At 36.8% G+C, this 27,134-nt stretch overlaps 1 protein-coding gene across 7 annotated transcripts in view; it reads left to right on the top strand.

The window, feature by feature from the left end:
• NFIB (nuclear factor I B) overlaps positions 1 to 27,134 on the top strand; it is a 170,730-nt gene that overhangs the window by 113,135 nt on the left and 30,461 nt on the right. For all 7 annotated transcript variants that reach the window (XM_069002540.1, XM_069002543.1, XM_069002539.1 and 4 more), the window contains 3 exons: positions 313 to 431; positions 14,443 to 14,574; positions 16,917 to 17,101. In XM_069002540.1, coding sequence (XP_068858641.1) covers positions 313 to 431; positions 14,443 to 14,574; positions 16,917 to 17,101 — 436 coding nt within the window. The remainder of the gene's footprint in view (positions 1 to 312; positions 432 to 14,442; positions 14,575 to 16,916; positions 17,102 to 27,134) is intronic.

The raw sequence follows: 27,134 nt of genomic DNA, 5'->3' as shown, positions 1-27,134 counted from the left end.
CGACCCAATCTTTCCTTTGTAGGCTACAGGAACTGGCTTCTTGGTTGTTCAGTGAAATGCTGGTGGACTTTCATATTACCCATTCATGCCATCTTTGAAATATTAAGTCGTGAAAAATGCAAATGTATACCTGCATTACATATTATTAATATCACCTGTGCAAGTTAATGTAGGCAGTAATATTCTTTTTTTTTTTTCACTTAGTAAGCCTAAATTACTCTCTATTAAAATATCTGTAAAGATCCAGGAAATTTATATACCACTACTACATTTGTACTTTATTCACTGCCAAATCTCACAATTCTTCAACAGCAAAAGACCCAAAACTATCTCCATAGATGAAAATATGGAGCCAAGCCCAACAGGAGACTTCTACCCTTCTCCAAATTCACCAGCTGCAGGAAGTAGGACATGGCATGAAAGAGATCAAGGTGAGTAACATGGGATTATTTTACCTTGAAGTATACTTAAATATACAACAAATCACTGCATCTGCCATTCAATTTCTGCAATAAAATGATAACTTTTTGGAAGAATCTTTTTTTTCCATGTGGTGTATGTACTTGCTGGTTTTGTAAATGTAGCTAAAGCCAACAGCCAACAGGATATTGTATAAACAACCACTATTATTAATAATAATAATAATAATAATAAAATAATAATAATTATTATTATTTCTATATGGTGACAGCCTTATTGTGTGAAAAGATGAAAAATGAGGACTTGGTATTGTGTATGCTGTGATCATGCCAGCAGAGTTTGGACTCCAGTGCTTTTAAATAAAAATCAAAACATCTGCTTACTGTGGTTTAGTCAACGTAAGAATACTCTGTTTTTGTATCACCATGACATGGACATTTAGTCTGTACCATGTGACCTGGAATAGATCCAATAGTCTCTTTCTGAAGAATCCACATGTAGCTCTCTGGACTCTATCCGTAGGTTGAAGGGTTTGGTAAGTGGTGGTATCTTCTGCGCTATCCAAAGCAATAAAGATGCTTACCTGGAGAAAGAAAGTTGTGGCTATCAAAACAGTGAGATTAATTCTCATAACTTTCCCTCATGTTGTCTTGATGCTTTATAAACCTAGGTGCCAGTGTAGTCTTTTCCCTCCCCTTTGTTATGTGAGAATGTGTTTAAACTCATATATTTGTACAGTGTTGGTTAATGGATCCTGTGGCTGAGGTGCTGTAGCTGTCTGGAGAGACTGTGAAATGTAAAAGGGAAATAGGGAAAAAGACGTGCAGTTGCTTCCTTTGGGGATCTTTCAGTGTTTGCCCTCAGTTTCTGCTGATCATTGCTCTCAGTTCTTCAGTAACTGAGTGACCCTTTGGTCTTACCTCATTTTTATATTGTTTTAAAGCTTCTTTAAAAAAAATATATTCTCTCTTTTTTTTTATTCCTGATGTTTTCTCTTTCATCTCCATGTGCAAGGAAGCACGTGGCTGGTATTTCTTTTAGCTGCCTTTTACCTTCACATTTCCATTATAGTTGGTCTCCTTTTAATCTGCTTTTGCCTACCCTCTTATCTGTGTTCTTAACCATTACACTGTTCTTCTCACTCAATGTTAACTAGTCTCTTTCTTCATAATTTTTTTTGTACTCTGTTTCTCATGGAGGCTCTGATACTGTCTTATTTTTGACAGTTTGAAGCATTCACTTTTGAATTTTTTTTAAAAAGTCTTGCCTGTGGTTTTGCATAACCAAACTTAAGAACAGTAAATAGGACTTCTGCCAGCCAGAATCTTCCTCCTTATGCACAATATTTTCCTCTGTGAATGCTACCTGTTTTGTCATGAAACTTTATTACAATTTTTCATTGAAGACTGGATCATACCTCAAATAAATTTTTTGCTTTCTAGAGAAATTATTTTTGTAGTGGTAGGGAAAACAGCTCATTCTTCCTCTCTCACATATCCCCATTTGTGAAATGAAGTGGTTTTGTGCTGCTGAGTGAGCTTCTGAGAAGTGCACTGCCATATAGACTCCTGAGCGCAAGCCCTGCTGACAGAGCCTTTCACAGACAAACTCTATAGTTCTCAAATATCTCAACTACAATTTAGGTTTTGAATCATTCTGCTTGCAAAGAATCACATTCCATGAACACTCTATTTGTTCATGTTTGCATGAACTTCACATTACAGTTATCAGTAGTGAACAGTGTTATGATTTACATTTCTTCAGTGTATTTACAATGAACCTTTACTTAGTTTCTGTGCCATTGGGTAGCTAGACTTCTGAACTGAAACAGCCTTTAATATGTTTCATAAATCAGGGAAATCCAATATGAGGAAGAGAGAATAAAGAAGATAGACTTAAATCAGTGTGTTTTACTTTTGCTTCCTGGAGTTTACATCTCTCCCTGAATATCCTGTCTTCCAGCACTACTGATCTTAGTGAAATTTTACCAGATCCCTGTCAGAGATGTTGCCTTTAAGTCACTATTAGGGACTTTGTTTTTTCCATCCTTAAGATATTCTTCCATTCCTGCAGAGGCACAGATACAGCACTGTCCAGTGTGAAAACCATTGTACTGGTGTAAATAGAAGCCTTTTGCCCCTAAAAAAGTTATGTTTGTCTCCGCTCAGTCTCTGAGGTTATTGTGCTGCTGCAGAATCATTATAAAGTAGTAACTGCAATGTCTGCCCTTGGTGCCTGGGCTCAGTGGGAAAGGGTGTGGGAGGCAGCTCCAGGCACATTTGTTCTACTGCTGGTTTGTTAGGTGCTTGTTATCATCTTCATGGCACTGATTTTATCTCTCTGGTGACCAGTGGCACAACCCAAATGAATGGCATGAAGCTCTGTCAGGAGAGATTTAGGTTAGACATTAGAAGAAGGTTCTTTTCCCATAGAGTGGTTGGGCATTGGAAGAGGCTCCTCAGGGAAGTGATCACAACTCCAATCTCAAAGAGTTCAAGAAGTGTTTGGGCAATGCTGTCAGACACATGGTTCTTGGGGCTGCCCTGTGCAGGGCCAGGAGTAGGACTTTGGTGATCCTTTGTGGGTCCTTTCCAGCTCTGGATATTCTATGATGATTCTATGGCTTATATGTATCTGTGTAAAAGCTCCTTTTGGACACAGATGTTGTACCATGATATCGCATTTATGGAAACATATTTTCTGTTTCCATATGCCTAAACAAAGATAACATAAATTTTGGAGGTGGTTTCTATGCCAGAGATCTCACTTGTGCTACTTCCCTTTCACCTATGGATATCTGTGTACTGTATGAGATTAGGGATAAATGAAAAAGAAATAAGCCTTTTGAGGTCACATTTGTGTTTTTCCATTGTCTAAAGGGAATGCTCATGTAGTCACAACAGTCACTGCTTCTTCAGAGAGTATCCACAGGTCATCAGCATCAAAAATGTAAATCATTTCATAGTACCCACAAATAAATATGTCTCTGGATATCATGTTTATGGGTAAATAGCTTCTCTCCCACTCTAATGCAATTTTAACTTTTCTAAGAGAGACAACATCAGAAATAGGGTTGATACTAACATATACTGCTGCTCATTTCAGTTTCACTGTCTCAGTTTTGAACTTGACCCAGAGAGGTCTCTAACTTCTGAGCTGAAATAGGTTTGGTTTCTTCATCACTGTATCTAAATGTAATGTATTTTCATACAAATTGAAATTACATAGTTTTGAAAGACTCTCATAATTTAGACTTTTTATATCTTTATTTAACTATTCCTAAAGTAACAGAAATGTGTGAGTGTGTGAGTTTGGAACTGAATGGTTACAATAAGACAATGACATCTGAAATACATTTGAATAAAATATTTAGGAGTTTCCTAGGTGTCTGAGGGGTATGTAACAGTTTTGATTGAGAGAATGAGACAGCAATTAATGGGCAACAGAGAAATGTACTGACATTAAAAATAGGACAGAGGAAAGTTTGCAGCAGGGTTAGATCAACCTTCCACTGTTTTGAAAAACAAATATCATGAAGTTTAGTAGGTAAGAAGACTTTAAGGGAAAAGTGATTTTGTTGTATTCCCAATAGATTTTACAGCTTCTCTATGCAAGCGTGCATCATGAGGGTCAGGGACATGATTGCAGGAGTACTTATGCTGTAGCCAGGATGTAGCATTTGTGAAACTAAGACAAGGAGGTCTAGCCCAGTTACAGTAAAATCTTGCTCATACCAGACTCTGCTTTCAGTTGTAAAACTCCAGACTGTCCTTTTGCTGTTAGCTGTCTTCCTGTCATAGTACTTCCAAAAATGTTTTGATAAGATTTCCAGATGTTGTGCTTTATAGTCTGTTTTGGGGGAGCTGTCTCTTTGAAGATGTAATTCTGGCCAGAAATAAGTAAGCATATCTTAAAAATAGTAACTTTATAGCTGGCATACTCTTGGTAAAAAACAATCCGCAAAGAGTTATGTTACCAATCTGATATAAAAATATAACCCCCCCCTCTAATTAATCAAAATTAACATTAAAAATAAGTTTTTAATATTTTACTCATTTAATTCAGATTATTAATCCCTATAGAAGAGAAGAAAATCTTATGAAGCTGTGATACTGTCCTGGAGGTTTACTTCATTGGTTTGCGAAAAAGTTTGTGACTATTTTAAAAACATATGTAACCACAAGAGTATGCATAACTGTTTCAAAAATAGATTTAAAAAAATACTGTAGAATGACAGTGTTTTTTACTTTGGAGACATCAAGTCAATGTGAGAAGATTCTGTACCTTGTGCCATTATTTTTGCTATGTTGAAATACTTAAAATATGCCTCTATTTGCATGATTTTTTGCAACAGGTTTGAGGTTTTCTGATAGAGCAAATAGGCAAGTTTATACCTGCAAAGATTTCTCCCAAAACTTTTGCCATTAGCCTTTCAAGTAACCAACTGTCCTCCAAAAATCCCACAGTCTCAGAAAGGGAAAAGTAATCTCTGCAAATGGTACTTACTTAGAAGTAGAGAGCTAACACAACAATTAGGATTTCAATGGCTGTGTCTTCTGTCAGATATTGTGCAAGTTATTTTTTCTCTCTTGTGCCTTGTTTCTTCCAACTGGATGTCTTAGTAACTTTGATGATGTCTGAATCATGTCTTACAATTCCATCAATAAGAAATATATCTACATCTAAAAAGCAATTTGCTGTAGATCTCTTTCAGTCTTCCTTTCTCCAGGTTGCTGTTACTGAATTCTTTACTATGTTTCCATATTAAACAAAATTTTGCGTTCCTGTGCTAGTAAGATTTTGTGAGATAGATGTAAGTTTCTGCCTGAGTAAAACTGATGATTGTTTTAAAAATTTAGAAATTTTATGCAGTAAAAAAATAAAATTCCCCTCACAATTTGGAAGAGGAAGTTATTAAAAATCTAAAACCCTCTAGTGACTAGTGCAGTGGCTAAAGAGTATTTTGGGTTTAATAAGCTACTAACTGTTGGTGAACATCTTGATTTACTAACTGGTAAGTAAATCAGACACCTTTTTCTTAACTTGTAAGGAAACAGGAATATCAGAAAAGAGAAGGACAGTGTGTGCATCTATGGCTTCCTTTCTGAAAACTGGCTTAGCAAAGTTCATTAACATAATTGCAGACAATTTCCTTATTTCTCCTTGAGACCTGTTTTACTGTTATAGTGTTACAATGCTATGTACATTGGAAATAAGTTAAACAGTTGTCATCAATGCACACTGTTCATGATAAAAATGGAGAGATTCATGTGGATTTCCATAGTAGTCAGGTGTATGGAAATATTGAATGTCAATATACAATGAAGTGAATTTTAATTTTACATTTTCTTCATCGTGTTCATTTTCTTACACCTCACCTCTACCAACGGTCAAGAGTCAAGATGCCATCATTCCATTAAAACTGAAACAGCTGGACCATCTTCACCTGTTTGGCCAGCATCTGTTGGACCCTCCACTTCTCAGGTCCCAACACCCTTTGTTGGATACCCCTCTTCTGGAAACTTGTCCCCTTTTGCTTTCTCCCCATCCACTGGACACTCCTTCCCCATTGGGGTCCTTCCTGACAGCTCTTTCTTTCTTGGGTATTCTTCTAATCAACTGTCAAGGATGGATGTTCTCATTTCTGAAGTGAGGGAACTAAAAAAAGAAGTAGTTAATGTAGTCCAGGAGTTGAAAACGGTAACAGAACACCTTGGCTTTTTGGTGTCCTCTGTTGGACAGGATTTTTTTCCAACTTCTTCTGAAGGTTAATGCTTTAGAAACACGCTCTCCATCTAACTGATCAATTCAGCTTGCAAAAGTTTACCTTGATGAATACCTGTTAAATAGCATTCTGTGTTTTTATTTAGTCTGGGTTCTAAAAATCCTTGTATGTCAAAGTATATTTGAAAGCTATTTGTGTCGTTTTAGTAACTTGTTACTTCTACCTTTGTATATTTTATTATTTCAAAATACTTTTTAAACAATGTATACACACATATGCTCATACCTTTCTTATCTATGTATCTCTATATAATACATAAAATTTTCTGGGTTTTTTAACTAGTAAAATGTGACTATTTTAAGCACTGCAGTCAAATACTACTGCTTGATAAATTTTCATAACTTCAGATTTGTAAAGCGAGAGATACTTTTCACCAAGACTAACTTCTCAAAGTGTATTTCCACAGTAAATTCTTAGCCATGGCTTCTGTGAGCCTGTTGGCTGCTATGTTGCTGAAAAATTGCATTATGGTAACAAACAACAGCCTTAGCAAGGAAGACTTACCTGGAGGCCCAATTTGAGTTCTCCTTGTTCTTCCTCATTGCAGAACAACATGTTGGTAGAGTTCAATGAATGAACTTTGTCTTTTAACTTTGTTAAAAATAATGTTAAAATCTGTGATGGTTGAATCTAAGATCAATAGGTACTTAGTTTACTTTTGTTTTCTGTAGTGGGAATTTTACAAGAAAAGCTGCTGGTACCTGAAATAAGTCAAACGTTGTTTTCATAAGTATGAAAGATGTTTAAAGCTTGAAAGGCACTAAGTATGGAAGAATAGCTGAAGGATTTCCCAAGTGCTTATTTAATGAAAATACAGAGAAAGAAAAAAAAATCCATGAACAGAATAGCAAAAACATTGCCTTATAATGAGTAAGTTGCTTTACATCAAGAAAATTTACATCCTCCATTATTAAGTGAGAATGATGTCAAGTTTATGCTCTCTTCAAAAAATAAAGCAACAAAGATTTTATCTGTTCTTCAGTGTTTAGAATAGGTTTAGACAAATTAACAACTTTTTTGCAAGTACCTTCAAGTATTCAGAATAGCAGGTGAGGAAGTTTTTATTCTGGACAGAGCAGCGACCTGACTTTTCCTTCAGACCATGGGCACTTAAGTTTCTGACTGAATGAAGAGTAACAAAATGTTTAGAAATATAAACAGAAAGACAAGTAGAGTTGGAGATGCAACAGGAAGCATACAAAAAGGGTTTGCTATTTTTGCGTTCCTGGAAATGACTGTTGTTTGCCCAATAAAGTCACTGTAAAAAATCTAATGACAAGTTCTTTGTCTTTTGTTTTGAAATATATTTTGTGGAAAGACGTATCACTTAATATTTCCTCAGTGTGATTAGTGAGTTGAATACACTCAAGGTCTCCCATATAGATCAATGAATGACATTAGTGCAAAAGAATATTTTTCTGGAATTCATGGCGCTTATCCTGTGATGAATTTTATATCGTGGCAGCATCCTGTTATCTGGATGGTTTGATTTGATTGAAATTAGTGATAAAATGAATGTCTTAATTCAAGAGTTGTCCCAGGAGCTACTGTGGGTAATTTTCCTATTCCAATTTGGATGAATAAGAGATTTAGTATTTTGAAACTGATCAGCTCTTATTAGAATTTGTAGGGTATGTGTAAGTCTGCATAATTTAACCTGTGTGGTACAGAATATCTTCATCTACAGAAGGAAGAGGTGTTAGTACCTCCTGAACCATAGATGTCTGCAGTAACTTTTTTTTTCCCAGTAATGGTACTTCCTTCAGATGAAAAATATTAATTTAACTCAGGTATTGTAATTTTTTGGGCATATTTCTCTTTTATCTTTATTCATAGATTCTTTGTTTCTGTGCTGTGTACATAGATATATTTGAAAAGGTTCTCTTTTTTACTGCTTTCATACAATCTGTATCAAACTTGAGCAAAGTAGTAAATGTCAGTGTGACTGAATGATTTACCTCCATTCAAAACCATTCCCCAGATGGATCAACAATTAATGTAGCACATCTGTTAAACTATCCTTAACTGTTGCCTGTGTAGACTATAATAGCAATAAAAAGAAGATTTCATAATCTGAATGCTTCTAAATCAACAAATTCCTTCACATTAATTTATCTCAAATAGTCCTTTAATCTTGCATTAGAAACTGGAAGTACTGTTGTGACTTTTGCAGTTATGGTTACAGTATTGAATTTATTTTCTGGCCAAGGTCCTCGGAGTCTCAGCATTAATGGGATGTTACAGCTCTACATATTTCCTTGAAGTCTGGATGACTTTCTGTAGGATAACTTAATAAATTACTAAAATGTACTCTAAAGTCTTTATAACTTGTTTAGTTTTTTAGGAAGATTTTCTCAGTCTTCCACAATGCTCTTCTATCACAGCTATATACAGGAATCCCACCTCTTAACAATGATTCATAGACAATAAAATGGCCCAGTCTATTTCTGAAGTGTAAAGATGTACAAAAACGCACCTGAAGTACACTGGAGATGCTTAAGGGTTTTTATGGCAGGGCAGAGTTCTTGGAGCCTAACGTGGCTTTTTTAATGATGGTATATATACTTGTTATAGCAACACAGTATTTTTGGTCTGATGCATCTTATCTCTATTTCCAAAGTCAGCCTCATTACTTGCAGTGCCTTGAGACCATGAGCACTTAAGATTCTGACTGAATGAAGAGTTACAAAATGTTTAGAAATAGAAAGACAAATACAGTTGGAGATGCAATAGGAAGCATAAAAAAAGGGTTTGCTCTTTTTTGGTGTTCCTGGAAACATTGTTTGCTCAATAAGGTCCTGTAAAATATTACCTGTAATAAGTTGTCACCCCACTGAGCTCTGTATTAGTCACAAGTAATTCCCATATGACATCTGATCAGCTGTGTTGGTACAGAAGTGGTTGGATAAACTGAGTCTGCAGCCGTAGGAAGATGTGAGACAGGAGAGGCTGCAGAGGTGCAGCTGGTCCCTGTTGGTCACTGTGAAGGTGATGGAGACCTTCTCATCTCCTTCCAACAGCAGCACACCATATCCCAATGATCTGCATGATGGCACCTGCATCTTGGGGCTCTCACAGCAGGACAGTGTTTCTGGTATGAGATGAGGGTGAGGAAAGGTGAGGAAGGTTGGCCAGCTTTATGCCAGAAGATCAATGCATGGGAAAAAAAGGTATGTTTTCTCCTCACAGGAAACAGTACAGATATGGTAACATAGTCATGCTGATTACAAACCTTTCCTGGGAGTTGTACTGGTCCTTCGTGATGAGGAGTGGTGAGGTCTGTTTAAAGGACAAGAACGAAGAACTGCTGCTCACAGTTTTTGCAGGACAGCATGCCATAGTTTCAGCCTAATCTTGGTGGGAATAGATGTAAATTTTCATAGACATAGTCTCCTCACTATGGCAGTTGATTACTTACATGTCATATGACACTGTCAAACAACAGTTACGGGATTAGGTCTGTATGTCCTGTCCTACAGCTGGACATTTTTTGAAATTACTTTGGAATGTGGATGGTTTTGGTGCCCACATATTCAATATTAATGCTTTAATCTGACCATCATAGCTTTTGTCATCCCCTGTTTATAAATGGCCTTGAAAATTGAAAATTTTTTTTAAAAGTTAATTTTAGGAAATGTGTGTGCAGATTTCCCAGTTATCTTAGTTTAAATGTCCATGCACTAGATTATACTTTCCAAAAGCTAATGCATATAATTTTAACAGGAAATGTACTGTGTTGTTTTGCTTTCTGTCCATAAACAGTAGGATAATCAGTAATGCAATGGAGAATTCCAGTGGTCCAACTTTATAGAGCTAGTCACAAACATCAGCAAAGAGTGTCCTACATTCATTTGTAAAGGGACTTATCTGGGTTTTCCACCCTGCCTCCCTATATTCCCCCTCCCCCAGTATGCTGGGAGGTATAAGGGCAGGTAGATAAAACCCTTCGGTCTCTTGTCCGAACCCCTTTCTGCTGAAGTAAAAGAAATCATCAGGGTAAACACAGCCCACATAATGTGACTGTTGGCAATGGAGTACAGTATTCTGCAAGTTCATGTGGGTAAGGATGAGAAGAATGACATGTCTGCTCCAACTAAAGGGTTTTTGGCTTTTGTGTTTCAGTTGCATGGAAGTTCTTGTATCATTTTCTTCTCTTATGTATATAAATACTTATAGAACAATGCAAAATAAAAAGTGTAATTCATTGTAAGACTAATGAAAAAAGAAATAATTCAGTTGCTCTTGCAAGTAATTTACTCATTTTGCTGTAGCTTTTCTGAATTTCAGTATTGTTTTTGTGTTTTTCTTGACAGCTTACAATACTGAAAATGACATTGGTAGAAATTCTAGTCTGGTTTCTCTTCCTAGGTTTTTCAATACAAATCTCAAATGATGATACATTGAAATGGCTTATCTGTTGTCAAATGGCATAATAGCACAACAGAGTGTTTGATTAGCCTTGGGCATGGTTCCTGATGGGAAAACAGGTGTCACAGTCTGGTAGACTGGATTGTGTAATATCGGAGGTGTGCCTGTGAAAATAACATTGGCGCTAAGTAGGCTGATTTGAAAATGGGAGGTTATCAAAGCTTCATACACTGAAATATTCTAATGTAGTACAAAATTTTCATATGTAAAATGGTTTTCCACACTTGATGTAGAAGTAAAAGTAAAACTGAGATGAGCTTTTAAAATGTGAAGTAAAACAGATCAGTCTTTTAGACATGAAATGAGCAGCTCTTTCCAAACCTTGACACTGGTCCTAGAGTTCAGAACACTCTCAGTTGCTAAGCAGTATGCATGCAGCTGCATGACCCTGTTGTTTCTCTCAAAAGTGAGTACAAAGGCCTTCACCTTGAGAATTGCTAAACATGTCTCAGAAATTCATAGCACAAAATTGACCGTGACCTGTTTGTTTCATTTTATTTTGTCGATTTTCATTCCGGAGAAGTTCGATTACCAGAATTGAATTTTTCATGGAAGTAAATACATTTTTAGGAGGCCTTGTCTCCTGTCCAAGATAAAAAAACTTACAGTGAAGTGGAATGAGACACCCACACGTCAAGAATTAAGGCAGAGATTTGTAAAAGGGAAGCGCTAGTTGCAAAGACTCATGTCTGTCTGATACAGAACAGGGACTCTAAGCCAGTCTTTCTCTGTTACAAACATCAAGTATCTCAGACACCCAGCTGTTCAGGCACATCTCTCTTTCTCTCCTATTTATTCACATATCCATATAAAAATGTGTCTCCATTCCTTTTCTTCTTTTTGTGGAGAAGATAAATGAATTAAAATGTTTTGATTTTCAGGATTCTCAGTTTCCATCCAGCCCCGGTGCCAAGTCTTTAGGGCAGATATAACTAAGCCTTTTTTCAATAAGTGAGAGGTGGTTGTGGTTTAAAGTCACTCACCTGTCAGTATTCAGTGTTAGGTGCCTTATTTAAATGCACAATTGAGAAATACATAATGCTTATAACATTAAAGGATATATGATGGAGCTCATCATAAAATTGGTGGTGTTGGCTCTGCCTGTGCGAAGTGGCTCTACTCCTTCTTCACATGTACAGGTGTAGAGCAAAACAAATTCTCCTGAGAACAGTGGGATTTGTCATGATTTTTTGTCATTATAAAGCTATCCAATGTGAATTCAAAATTTTACCTAAGTTTTCACATGTGCTTCACACAAGCACATGTGAAAGTGTACCTGCCAGAGGAGGTGGAAGCAGTGAAGAGTAAGCCGAAACTGGATATGATGTATGTAGTGTTTCCTGCCACCAGAAATAATCCCAACTACCACCTCTGAGAAAGAATAGTTCATTTAAAAATGCAGCATGGAAGGAAGGATGATTTACAGCTTAACAAGGGTGCTATGGACTCCATAGTTTTTGTCCTTCACTGTGGTGATATATACTGTAAGTTGAATATGGGTTTATCTTACTTTCTCTGAGTTGTAAATAAATATTTACAGATTATTGTTTGCAAGAGTGTACCTTGTAAACAAAGACTTGTGAAACCAAGCAGTACAAAATATATTAACAAGAAGAGCTCAAGAATTAAAAGATTAAAAGATATTTAATATTTGTTTATGGATTCTTCTAGCTCTGCTCATAAGCATCTCTCATGAGCAAGAAAGGAAAGATGCTATGCTGTGGTGGTGACCAAGAAAGCAGGTCAGGTGTGCAGAAACAGGCAGGTGGATGTTTAAACTTGCCCTGGGTCACTGTTGGATTCCAGCTGAGTTCTCCTAACAGGTGGCTTGCCAAGTGCTGTGCCAAGATGACATTCATCCAGGAACTGCCTGGATGGCAAGCTGCTTCAGACTGAGGAAGAGGGTCTTTGCTTTGATGATGAATTTACCAAAACTCATGTCTCATTAGTGTTTCCTAAGGTTCTTTGGAAGTGAACAACGGTTTAATTAAAGGCTGATGTAAACATGTTTCTGCACTTTCCCTGCAGCATTTTATCACATTAGAATTGATCAAAATTGTTGCCTTGGGCTGTCTTGAACAGCTATACATCTGGAGCACCATTTGCGCAAGCTGCTGATGAACAGGCTACATATGCTATCCTTCACAGCAGCTCTTCTGACTTCCTATGTAGGCAGATTTACCTTGTTGGAAGATGAGATGTTCTAACTATTTTTATTTGCATAAGCCCTTTTTACTTTGATGTGATGCTTTAGAATGTATAACATGCCACTCATTTGGGCGCCTGCGTCCTGTATCTCCAAAGTAATGAGAATACAGGCAATAGCAATTTGGAAAAGCACTGAGAATTTCACATGTGAAGAACATTCTCGGCAGGACAGGACACTGTGTTTAATTTTGACCTCACAATGACTTTCTCCGAGTGCTTTTGGCATCTTTCTGCTTTTCGTCTGTATTTAGGATTTTTTTCCAAAAGTCTGTTTTATTTTCATTCTCAAAGTAATAAGGATTGGAATCCCTTCCCGAAATTTTAAAGCAAATAAATCCTTTTTCAGCAGCATTGTTGAAGATGTGAACTTTTCAGGGTATTCAGGCAATCATCAGCCTCAGTAGTCAGGATCAAAGTGGAGGGCGGGAATTGCAGGGGGACGGTGGAGTGTCACAGGCAGAGTTTGCTCTGGGTCTGGTGCCAGTGCCCGTGCAGGGCTTGACAGCAGGATGGGGCAGAGTAAACAAGTGGACTCTCAGTTTCATGTGTCGTGCTCTAAGTATGCTTTTCATGGTGAAAACACACTCAGGCTATAGCCAGTTCAGAAAGTATTAATCCAATTTGGTCCCAATAAGACATTCACATTTTGCAGGCCTGTCTAAGCAGAATAGAGTGTGCCAATATTAAAAGGGTCAAAAATCCCTTTAAAAATAATATGGTCCATGTAAAAAAGTCAGCTGCAATGAGGGCCTCGTCCAGTAAAATGCTTAAGAAATGACCTTTGCTTTGAACATGAGTTAGTATCATTGACTTGAAGTGGAACCCAGTTGCAATATTGATGTCTGTCCTATAAAATAATTGTAATTACATTTGAAATAGTTTTGTATGAAGTCCAAAAAATTCTGGTCAATTAATTTAAACTTTCAGAAAAAATCTAGTGTTTTTGCTCTGTGAAATATCAGTAAGCTCGGTAGAAATTGTGCATTTGTCCCTACTTCACATAGTGAGCTCTAAAGAGAAGTTTAATTGATAGGGAAACTTGAAGGAAGAAGTGGCAAGACCCTTCCTGAGACACAGAAAATATGAGATAGACAAGTTGAAGTATCCTTTGTTCTTAGGGAGGTTATGTTTTTTCACTACGGTTTTGGGAAGAGCAAGGGATAGGTTTTGAAGTAATAAAATAATAAATACCATAAACCAGCATGTGTATGGCAGTTACCTTACCCTGAGTGTAGGTGTTCCATTAAAAAATGCAATTAAAATTAAGTGGCTGTTGAAGGAGCAGACGATTTGGTAATGTTCTGTGGAGGTGAGAAGAATCTAAGGAAGTTCTAAAGACAAATTTCTCCACTGTTTGACTTTTCTGGTATGAAAGGAATGTAGTTTCTGTTTTGCAGGACAAGGACCTGTTAGGACATTATTTTTAATTCTCAAGTTTGAAAGAAGTGATTAAAAATTAGCTTATTCATCATAGGCGAGCTGGATCATCATACAATATTTGTGCAAGAGCAGTAAAAAGAAATATCTTCAGTCCGTAAAATGATGTGTCCTGAGACAGGCTTCTAAGCTAATGTCATTGTTACATTGTTTTTCTATTGTAGATATGTCTTCTCCTACCATGAAGAAACCTGAAAAGCCTTTGTTTAGTCCTACTTCTCCCCAGGATTCTTCATCAAGACTGAGCACTTTTCCCCAACATCACCACCCAGGAATCCCAGGAGTTGCACACAGTGGTGAGGGTTATGGAGGAGGAAATAAAAACCTCCCTGTTCATTTGTTCTGTTCTCCTTTCCTATAATCGGATTGTGATGCATTTTTTCAGACTTTCTTAGAGACTAATCCAATTTATAATCCTGGTGAGAATAAAAATGGAAAAGGTTGGGATATCCTTGCAGAAGTGTTCATTTAACTGTTCAGGTAATCTGACTGCTGGAAGTCACTAAACAGGATTTAGGATTAACCAGTGAATAAAATAAACTGTACAACGAATGAAGAAACTGACAGAAGAAAAATCCTCCCTGTGTTTTGTCCTTTCACCTAAATCCCTTTTTTTATTATTGTTGCTATTACTATATTGTATTTGGATACCAGAATCAGCAGGATTATACACAAGAGAAGTCCCCACCATGTTCACCATGAGACACAATGAAATAAGTAGCAGTGCTCCTTTTGAATGCTGAATCTAAAGATGTAGACTGCTCATTAAGTATTTTTCAACACCTGTTTTCTGAAATCATTAGTAAATCCATAGTAAAAGTTCACTTGAAGTGAGGAGGAGATACTGAAATATGACAGAATGCATGTTGTCTTGAGGGTTTATCAGTAATGACAGGGAAATTCCAGCACCAGGGCCTGTTTAATTTTAGAGGTGAGACTTACCCTCGTCTTTCAGATGAGGACAGAGTCCTCAGAAGCATCCCCTCAGCATCTCATCAGATCTCCTTATAAACTGCATGTAAAAGTTTTAATTTCTTGAGTGGAACTGACTGTCTAGACGAGTAAAACCGATTTGAAAACTTCTTTTTCACATGCAGTTTTGCTTTGAGGAGTTTCTGTTTTATTTTTCCTCCATGAGTTCAAGACCCTCCCTTTAAATTAATGTGTAAGGACTATTTTCCACTTAACGTCCACTTATTTTGTATTAAAAAATGGTCTTGGACTCATTCTGGTCTCTATGAGGTTTCCACTAGCAACAGATACTCAAGCACATCGGAGATGATTAATGAAATGGAAGGGATAGGTTTTTCTTCATTTGTGTTTGTTTTGCAAACGTCTGACATGCCAGAGCAGTAACTACTATTTTAGGTTTAAACTGAGCTTGATGGGGATGTTATTAAAATGAGCCTGCCACCAAAAAAAAAAAAAAAAAAAAAAAAAAATCCTATACTTATGTGTATATCTTTAATTTAGACTATAGTTTTTAAATACTCATACTAGAGTGACAATCATAACCTAACCTGTGGCTGAACTGTTTACTTGCTGGGAAAACCCATTTTTATCTTTGTAGCCTGATCTATTATGCCAATGAGCAGTGCCCAAAGAATAGCAAGTCCTTTAAAAATTAAGCTAAGGAAACCCAGAGATGTGAAATTTGGTCCAGAAGAGCAGTGCTGGTGCGCTCATGCTGATACTGTAGACAACTGTTGAACAGTTTATAAAAGACCTTGCTTTACAGACCTGATTTTGTATTATTCCACTAATGAAAATGGAAACTCCTTGTCTCCTTTCCATTTCCATTGAACTAAGTACCTCTTTTTTTAATACACCAAGAATGTGCTCTCTAGCTGTGTAGCAAGGATGGAAAGTGTCTTCTTGTGTGATGTGATAGAAGAAAGCACTACACTTCCAGACTGACAGCTGCTGGGCAGCAGAAGGACAAGCTGTACCTTCCTTGCACTGTGAAAACAATGTCAGTTGTTTAGACATTGCACAGTCTTTAGATAGAGAAGTGTATGTTTGCAGGGAAATAAAAGCGAGTGAAAAGAATAAAAATGGGTAGGGTAGATATTTTTATTGGATGGATTGGTTTCTCAGGCCCTGAAGCTGAATGTTCATTATCATTTTCATAAAGGTCAGCAAATATTTGCAGCAATATTGATGAGCAGATATTGCCCTGTCCCCAGATGAGGCAGGAAGAGTGCAATGCAGTGAGGAATCCCTGTTTCTTGGGGCTTAGTGATTTTCCTCAGTCTTTGAGTGCTGTAAATAAAAGTGGGGGCTTTATTAGATTTGGTTTTTTTGGGCTCCAGATGGGAAAATTGTATAATTGGAATATCTTTTATGCTGGAGAATGACTCCTGTTAAAAAAAAAAAAAAAAGAAAAAAACTATAATGGCATTACCCACAAAACCAAAACAAGATAAAATATTTATGATTTTGAAAAAGTTGCTCTTTCCATTTCCTGGGATAATCTGAGGGCAGGACCTGTAAATTTTTCTGTTAAAATGCCATAATGCAGGAGTGCAATTCGTTGATTTATAACTGACTTTTTATTTTTCTTGCTGTAACACAGAGGTGAAGAATTTTAGAAGAAACAAGATGCGAAGTAATTTTAATTTTATTTTATCTTCTCCAGTCATCTCAACTAGAACTCCACCTCCACCTTCACCATTGCCATTTCCAGCACAAGCTATTCTCCCTCCTGCCCCATCTAGCTACTTCTCTCATCCAACGATCAGATATCCTCCCCACCTGAATCCTCAGGATACTCTGAAGAATTATGTACCTTCTTACGACCCGTCCAGCCCGCAGACTAGCCAGGTACTGTAAAATTATGTGAACCCTCCAAAACAAGTCCTGTGAGGAATGTGTGTCTTCTAGAGCATCTAGACTGGTACCTCGCCAGTTCTGGTCTTAGAGAAATGTGGGAGCTGCAATATACATGATACAACTTATCCTGTTCATCATGGTTGAATAAAGGGTACAGGTTAATCATATTTACTTGCTTTTCCTCTGTCAAGCACAAGAAAAATACTTTACTGAATGACCTGGCAGCAGCAAGAGGGCAGGTCCTGGTCCTGCACTCCTCCTACAGGTTGGGCCACCAGAGGCAAAGCTCCCACTGCAGGATGCAGGAAGGAGTGTGCACATACATACATACATCCATACATGGACATACAGGTATATTTATAGACTGGCAATGAGAATAAACTCTGGCAAGTTAGTACTTGCCCTGTTCCATAGGCACTGATATTTCTTTGCATAGTGAGCACAGCATAGCCATACAAATTCTTTTTTCTTCCTTTTGTAGAGAACATCCTGTAGCAGACGCGTTCCTGGCAACTGCACCAGTTCAAAGTTGTGTCTGATATTGGAAATTAGCATGTTTTTCATTAGTGAAGTAATTTGTGAAGGACTGTGAGCAGAACTGCTTTCCATGATAGCATCAGCACACAGCATTACCGTGTGATCTGCGCTACAGGATAAACTGCAGTTGAGACTTGGTCTGTCAATATCTGGAATATGTCCAGTGTCAGTGTAATGTAATCTTTGCTGCTCAGGCTGTTATTTTTTTGATGCCTTGTCTGAAAGGCTCTTGTGGAGCCCTGGTGCTTCTGTTTAGGCATGTTTTTTTGGAAGAGCCTTGGGTATGTAAACTGAAGAGGCAGTGGTCAGGTTTTTCTTCTCCTAAGAGTTAGGTTCCTTTGGAAGGACTTCCTTAACGGGGATGAAGGGGTTGCTATGACAGCATTTTGTTTTGGGCTTCGTTTGGTTGTTTTTTTTTGTTTTCACTCATAGTGACAGGCCTTGCAGCATTCATTTTGGACACAGCAGCAAAGAACTTGAGACTGAATCAAACTTTCTCTGTTGAATGACAGATACAATACCCTTTGGACTGTGCAGAAGGTCATGATGGCTATTGTCCCCATGGGCTAAATCCCTGGTCCAGCTTCATGACTTCTATATATTAAATTAAGAAAAAAAAGGAAAAAAAATTGGTTCCATAAAATAAAAATTTTCTTTGAAGAGACAAATCCTAGCGATATGGGTTTTGTTCATTACAGTATTACTGAAAATTAAACCAAAAAGTGAACATGGAGTGTGTTGACTTTAGAATACAAATTGCTATCTGCACATGGATTAAAAGTCTTTCAATCCTGTATAGCATTTTTTCTGAGACTCAGCTGGGAATGTTGCATGCAGGACCTGATTTTAATTTGTGTAAAATTTCCATGAATAACAAAGTCTAATTAAGACACCCATTAAAAGTCCTTAGCGTTAATTCAGAGCGGAAAATCTCAGAGTTCTGTTGGATTTTTTTTTTAAACTGATGTCTTAATTAGGCACTATTAAGGGAAAAATTATGCAAATTAAATCAGGCCCTTACTGTTATGCATTTCTTTAATTATTCAGTGCTTGTTTTACTTACATTTTGATTTCTTATATATGTTAAAGAGCAGATTAGGTGATAATCTCTCTGGATTGTTCCACGTTTTGCTTTGGATCATTACTGAAAAAAACTACAGCATCTAAATGAAGTATCTGACTTTCTTTCAGTTGAAAAATGTGCTGTCTTACGATTTTAACATTGGGGAGTATATTCACTGAGCAGGAGCTATGCTTTCAACTTTTTGCCCAACTCTTTTCCCTTACCTCTGGTTGAAGAAATAATCTTTTGACCTTAAAAGATAAAATTTTACTCTGCTGATTTTTTTCAGCATAGTAGCAAACTGAGAGCACTTCATATTCTTGTATATTTAATAGGGAATAACAGACTTAACTAGCCTAAATTTACTACTTTCATCACTTTTCGTAACCTTTTTATTAGGGTAATTTTTTAAAATTTCATTTGACATTTGATTTAGCTCCTGACAAGAAGGGATGGGGTAAATAACACCAAATATGCAATTTCAGTCATCTGCATCAGCTATTCACCATAATTTATTATCATTAATCACTATTATTAGTGGAATCTTTTAAAAATTTAATTCTTTAATGTTCTTCCCTGAGATTTGCTGTAAGTTGGAGTCGTTGCATGCCTAGTCAAAATATCTCTGAATAGAATAGCTAAAAGTTTGGCTGTATAAAAAGTAAAACAGCAGGATTAATTTTTTGCGTAGGAAAAGAAGAAGCAACTGTCTGTGAAGTTTCAGTGACAAAAGGGAATTGTTCTGATACAATGGCATGCTTTGAGCCAAACCAGTTTTTCTTTCCTAAATAAAACATGAATTTTTATTTAAACAAATTTAATTATTATAAAATGCAAAACTGCATCTGTAGGAATAGCACATCAAATTTAATTATACTTTCCCACCTCAAAACATACTCATTTGGATTTCTAAAGGAGAACTATGATGATAGTTTTAATTTAGCTGTAGAAAGGATGGAAACCCTGACAGCATTTACCTAAAATGAACTGTTCCTCCTGAACATCTTTCAGTAATACACTAATTTAGATTGTTACGACAAGCAACTGAGATGCCTTGTACTCCCCACAGCAATTTTGAGATTAATTACATTACTGCTGCACTGATTATAGTGAGACAGTCATGCTATTCAATGGAATACTTCAAGTAAAATTAGTTCAAGGATATAGAGCTCTCATAGGTTTCCATGATGGGAAGCACTGGGCAATTTTCTTGACGTAATGTTAAATAGTCCGAATTATGTGTGATGAACAGTCAGGAAGTTCAAGCAGGCCCTTTGGCTGCAGTGAAAAATGGTTCAACAATGGATGATCCTAAACAAAAGACAGCTTTTCATGAATATCTGCTTTTTATCCCCTGCTCAATATGGAGAATAAACAAACAAATGTACTGAACAGAAATGAACCTTGTTAGATATAGAGCTGGACTTGCCTCAAGCTAGTAGTCTGATGAGTTCCCAGGGTTTTGAGAACGGCTGCACTTTCCACTGATTTAGAATTTCTGTTGAGCCCTTTTCACTGTACTTAGTGCTTTTCCTCTTAGCTATGTACTCACGTTACTGGTTGAGATTGTGTGTGTGAGTATGTATCTGTATTATGATGGGGTGCAGATATCTCCAATTGATACTGGTTATTCAATGCAAGTTTCAGCAAAAAGTAATTGATTGATATGTGTCTAACCCACCTATGGTGTTCATCCACCTAGAGTGTGTTGAGGTTTTCAAATCTACCACAAATTTCCAGCATGTATTTCCTTTTTGAATGATTCCAGATGGGTGCATCCTTTAATCTTAGAAAATACTATCTCCTTTGTGTCTGTGTACACAAGTACACACACACACACATACACACACATACACACACATACACACACATATGAAATGCATTATTACTCAGCACTGTATGAATCATATACAGTATCAAAATAAGACTTTCAATCAAGCAACAAATCATCAAGCACAACATCACTGGTGTGGCTGAAATCAAAACAAAAATCTCCAAACTTAATTCAGCTTTGAGTTAAATGGAATAATTTCCTGGTCAAGGTGTGGTGAATCACAGAAAAAGTATCAGCAAGTGTGATGAAGGAAATGGTAGTAAAACAAACAAAACAGTTGAGGTGAATCCTGCTGATGAACATCCTGGTATCAGTGAGATTTTTTTTTCTGACTGAACCAAGCAAACAGAAGTAGACAATCTTCCAAGCTCTTTGACTATACTGTTTACCTGTAACCTTAGCTCAAATGTTGTGATATTTTTGATGAACTATGAAGTTTTCATGATATGGTAAAACTAACTAAACTTGATGGGAGTTAAGTATTGGACTGTTTTCTTCTTACAAGAAATGGCTCACATGTGTTATATACTACAGGCTGAGTGAACTGCTCCATATTTGCAGCATATTTGACTGCATATTTGACTAAAATTCCTGGATCGGATAAAACATAATTTATTGCAGTGTGGGCTAGTTTGCAGCTTTATCTTTTTGTTGGTTTTATCTTTGCCTGAAGACAGAAATATCTGAGGTACTTGAGAATAGCTGTTTCTGGAAGCTGATGAGGCCACTTATTTTCCTCCTGTAATTGACTGGGATATTGAACCTTTTGTTCAATGAAAGGCACATTCTTCAGGAATACCAGGAAGACCCTTCGTCTTACATTCTTCAATACAATAACTACAGTCATTTAGTGTTGAAGAGGGAATCTTGTGAGGCTGTCTTTGGGCCTGTCAAAGTGTTTCCTGTTGGTTCTTGGGAAAGTACTAGCAGAATAAGCCAAAAAAAGCAAAATTGTGTGCATGTGGTTTCTTTGGTATAGCTAGCACCTCTTTTATTTGTTTTTATTTCATAGTTTTCAGTTTCTTGGGCAAGTCTTTCCTTGTAATTTTTAAGAAATTATTGAAGATTAAATAAGGCAATATGCAGTTTTTGGTTGTGATTGGGAGGCAAAGAATGAGAGAGTCCTAGCTTAAAACTATCTACTGACAAGGTGTTTAAAGATTTGACTGCAGTTGTAAATTATTATTTTCTATCTAGTCTGCTCTAAATGCGTAAGTCTCCAGAGTGCATGAAATGTTATGTAACATGAAGATATCTTTTGAATATTTACCTACAAAGAGAATTCCTTTCCTATGCTACTGTCACACAAACTTACCCTGTAATTAAGGCAAATATACAAGAAAAGCTGGGTTTTTCCTTTTGCTCGACCTGTTGACAAATAACTGGTATTGTGAGCTCACAGATAAAGTGATTCAGGCTGTAGGATTCTTGACTCTCTTATTATATCCATGTCTGAACGTGTATTGCTGAAACTGCAGTTGCTCTCAATTTCAGCAGCATTAGATCAAGAGGAAAATTCATACATCAGTTCATCAAATGAATGAAGGCCTTTCTAGATTGAAGTCAACACCTTGATTTCTCATAGAGAATAATACAGAAAAGATGTTGTCAGCCAAGAACGGGAAACAGCATGTATTTTTCTAAAACTAAAGTTTCAAACAGACAGGTAGCTGTGTGCCATACCACATGAAGCTTTGGTCTGGCATTTCAGAGTGAGGTCTGTGTAAGATGTGCTGTCACAATGAGTTACTCTGATTCTTAATAAGGAAACTAGGGAGATTCATTGCTGTGAAAAGTGGTAAGGGACACTAAAAGAGGCTGAAGTGCATTTCTGTTGCTGCCATAATGTTCAATAGCAGAAAGGGAACCTGTGTAGCTTTGCTTTGTGTGAAGCAAATGCTTTATGGCACCCACCAGGTTCAAACTGCCTTACAGTATTTTCTACCGTCTCACTGGTGGTCCTCTAGTAATGCCATTCCCTTATGTTTAGCAAAATCTCAAAAACATCATTATTAGTCAGACATATCCCCAATAAATTAAATATGTGTTAAAATAAATAAATATGCGTTTCACACATTTCATGAAACTGCCTGCTGTACCATTGAGCTGTGTCTGGTGGGAGAATAATATAGCCATTCTATTTTTACAGGTGATGGAGCAGTAGGGTGCTCTAGACAAAAAGGAGAGGCAAAAAGGTAGAAAAATGAAAGATATTTCTGATATCATTCAGTTTTAGTTTTTCTAAAATATTCATCACTCTCTGTGGGCACCACAAGCACAATGACGTGGGCTCAAAGACAGAACCTATCAGCTATGATTTCCAGGTTCACAGACGTGTCTAATAAACAATTTTTAATGTAAGGTATTTGTTATGGGAGCAGGGGACCAAAATATCCAGAACTGGATCTCCTATAATTTTGTCAACAAATTAAATCAGCCGTCTCAAAATTACATTGTCGTAGGGTTTTACAGTGATATTGTTCACCATAGTATTGGAACGTCACCATTTCAAGCAACTGGAATTGTTGAGAGGATGGGTAACAGTATTTCCAAATGCACAGTATCCAGTTTGACTAAACTGCATTCATTGGTTGATCACCTGGCTATGATATGGTAATACTGTGAAACACAGAACTTCTATTAAAAACCTGTGTTTTGAGATGCAAATATATTATTCTCCAAGTGTAGTGGTTAGCTGCAGTAACATGATTTTTTGTTAATCCATGAAACTTCTTTCTGAAACACCTAACAGAGTATCATATGCCACTATATCTAGGACATGCACAGATTAATATGTTTTCTGGCCTTTTTAAATTATTTGTTTGACGATGATTTATACTTAAGATTCCAAAGAAAACTGGATTTATTTTATTTGGAATTCAGAAGTACAATTACTATTATTTTGTAAGGAAAAAATAAAGTTCATAGGTGATCGTCAGATATATTTGATAATTTAAGCAATAAATAATTGACCTGAATTTTTTAATAGGTGTGTCAAACTTCTGTTATGTTTGGATAGCTCATCTATAGATGTTAGTAGTTTCTATTTCATTATAGCATCAGTAATATTTTTGTAACACTAAAAGTAGTGACCTATATGACAAAACTCTGTCCTGAATTGTAATTGACTAAGGTTAAATATGCTGATATTTGGGCAGAAGTCTGAAAGGAGGTTGTTTAATAACTGATTATAAATATGTTAGAAAATCCAATCAGGGAAAAGAGGTGCAGTGAATCCTGACTTTAAGAAAGTCCATATTCCTATCTGTTACAGGTTTCTGTTCAGACTTCAGACCTGAGGATTAAGATAAAGTGTGCACAGTGCACACCGTCAGATAACAACAGCATGACATTCTGAGTTATGTTACAGCTGTGACAGCAAATACAACTTGTCTTTGGCTTTGGGCACATAAATGAATTAAACTGTGGCAATTCAAGATGGTGTGGAATCAAAAAAGCTGAAAATTGTAACATCTGAAAATCAAATTAGCGTCCAATCCAACAGTAGAAAAATGTATATAAATAAGGGCTAAATTTCCTAGACCTTCATTGTGTTTGCTTCTTTTCCTCACAAATTTTCCAATGCACAGCTTGTTTATCTAACACAGCTACCTCTATGGCATTTGCTTGAGGTTTGTGCTTCAGGCATGACCTTTGTGAACCCATCACACACTACTTGATGGTAACAGCTGATTCTTCACCTGCAGTGCACTTGTCTGTAAGAATCTCTTCTGGGAAGCTGGAACTAGAATGTAGAACTTGTTTTGCATAAGGACAAAATTAATTTGTGTTAAAGATGTACTGTAAGAATTTGCACTTGTAATTCAAGTGGATACTGTCCAAATAAATATGCAGTTTCCATGCTAAAACATTGTTTGATATAACTGTAAAAGATAAAAGGAGAACAGGTCACAGAAGTTCTTTCTAGCTGCCAGTTTTCAATAAGGCTATGCAGAGTGTGTTTCTGACCAGAAGGTTTCCCTTTTAGAACTGAAAACTTAAAGTATCTCAGAGGATTTGGGACATTCAAGAGAGCCAATGTTCATGAGCTTGTACTGCTATCAATTGCTGCTGTCTAGACTTTTATTTCAAAATCTTTTAGTTTTGTGCTTCCAAAGATAACCATAGAAGTGTGAATTGAATATGAACTGGTGCAGCACTATCTGCGTCAATCTGAAGATATTCTGAAGCAATATCTCTGAGACAATTATGATGTGTTTTTTAGGATTATTACTATTATCTTAAGCTGCAAACTAACTGTGATAACTTAAAAACCAGTTTGGTTAACTGCTTCAATGTTGTTCACTGCATGCAAGAAAAACAAATATGGATATTTTGTGAAGGCTTCTTATAACAGACATTCCTCTAATAGAATTTTGGAGAGTATGAGAGTGCTATTCATAAACTCTGTTTTCAAAAGTAACACACTTAATGAAAAATCCTGAAGTTTAAAGAAAAATTCAAGTGTACCATTTCCCATGACAACGTTTGTCAAAAGGAGGACCTTGATTTACACTTCAAAGACAGCTAGGATTGTTGAAGAAGAATTGTATTTGTAAACATCACACCAGGTATGTGCTTACCTACAAGTGGATTGCAATTGCATTTGACATCTAATGTGCAGTGTGTGAAATCTTGGAACCATAAGATTAGACTTACTGAAGTAACAAGTTTACATTTTTTTACTTCAGAGGTTTCTTTTCTGTGTCTAACAGACCTCAGTGTCATTGTAGTGTGTCTGCACCCAGTTTTACATGTGAGACAGATACAGAACCTCCATTTAGGAGGAAACTGGGGGCATAAAATAAAAAAAAATGGAGGCACTTGGTGTGGGGCGTCACAAACTGCATCTACTAAAATCACTGGTAAATTCCCTATGGGTGTCAACAAGGATAGGATTTCACCCTCTATTTTGGATGGAGTGGGGTGATGTACTGCTATGCTGTTATGTATCTCACAAGGAAGAACTTGGTTTACAACAGAACGGGGTATAAGTATAATCTTTGTCTTATAACTGAACAAGGAGTGGGTTTGCTCATTTGGACCATATGGACAAGGGCAAAACTGGGGTCCACATGAGCCACTGGATTCCTGTTGGCTGGGATCACTACAGTACACAGTATAAGGTGATACATTGCTGTAAATCATCATGGTCTCCTGTGACATTCTAATTTATTTTAATTTATTCTAATTTATTCTAGTCTGTCTTTGGAGACAGCTGCTTTTGTAAGGTGATTATACTGTCTGTTTAAATCCATATCTTCTGTCTTAGTTTAAATAGAAGTTTATCATTTTGGTAAGAGACTCTCAGTTACTCTTGTGATGTTAGCACACCACATAAGGCTCCTAAGGTAGCCTTGTGGTTGCAGGTCAGCGATTCCTCCTACAAGCTACCAGATGCAACTGAGAGGTGGTATTCCCTCCAGCAGGCTGTGTGGACAGCTGGTCTGCCAGGACAGGAGAGGGGTCTTGCCTCTGCAGCAGTCTCCCTAGAAGCATAGTGAAGATCCAGTCCAACTTAGTGAGCACGTCTTACTGACAAGAGTTGTGTCTAGGGAGTGACTTTTTCTCATTAAGAGGGGTAATTCGTTTGCCACTCATAATTAGTGTACCTTTTTACTGTTATTTTTCATTGTAAGGCTTTTAGAAAGGGGAAATAGTCAGCTAACTGCGCAACGTTCCTATGGACACCAGACCGGTTTCCATTTGCACTTATATCTTCTAGTGTTTTCTGCTAGGTTAGTTTTAGATGTCCTAAACAAGACTCTCCCCTGGGTGCATTTGCAAAGTCTAGTAGATCCTACATCCAGGAAGTTTCTTGTGCTATTAATTTTAAATTTCCTCCTTCTCAATTTCATTCCATTACCTGAAGTATGTATTTCCTGTATTTTCCAAATAATTCCTTCCTCTTCTGTGTGTTTATACTTCTCACATGCAGTAATTGTCTCAGTCCAGTTATTATTTTATTACCATAGTCATGCTTGCCTCTTTTAACCTTTCATTGAATCAGTTGAATTGCATCCTTTATCAGTCTGTGTCTTTATCTTAACTTGACAAGATCCTTCTGATTACAAGATTCCCAGTATTTCATGTTTGTATGGCTCTTTTAAAATACTTGTGACTCATAGAGCACACAATCAGTTTAAGACAGAAGTTACCAGCCACTGTTGTAAAAACTATTTACTACATGCTAGTTTTTATTGCAAGTTATTTACTGTTGGAGTATTTGCAGTCATGGAGAATGTCTAAGGTATATTAAAGCACTGGATAAACATATATTTACCAGTCAGCTTTGCCATATTCAGATGTGCCTATATGTAGGAATATTATATTACCTTGATGACCTGTACCTGGCATAAGGTCATTTGCAGACTGCCTCTTGCATCTATGAAAGAAGTGTCATTACTTATTAAACTCTTGACTTGCAAAGTTCCCATTATTAAACACTTCTGTGTTTTTAGTAGGTGGCTTTTTGCCAGATGTTATGATGCATACGTTATAGTGCATCGTATCCAAGCCTTCTACCCTACTCCCAAGCATGTAAGTCATTAGTTAGCCTTCCAGTGTGAGCAATCTCTGTGGACAACTGT

This window comes from Aphelocoma coerulescens (assembly GCF_041296385.1).
Source record: "Aphelocoma coerulescens isolate FSJ_1873_10779 chromosome Z unlocalized genomic scaffold, UR_Acoe_1.0 ChrZ, whole genome shotgun sequence".
Taxonomy (NCBI): Eukaryota; Metazoa; Chordata; class Aves; order Passeriformes; family Corvidae; genus Aphelocoma; species Aphelocoma coerulescens.
The sequence above is the reverse complement of the archived record's forward strand: the minus strand, read 5'-3'. Positions and strand labels throughout refer to the sequence as shown.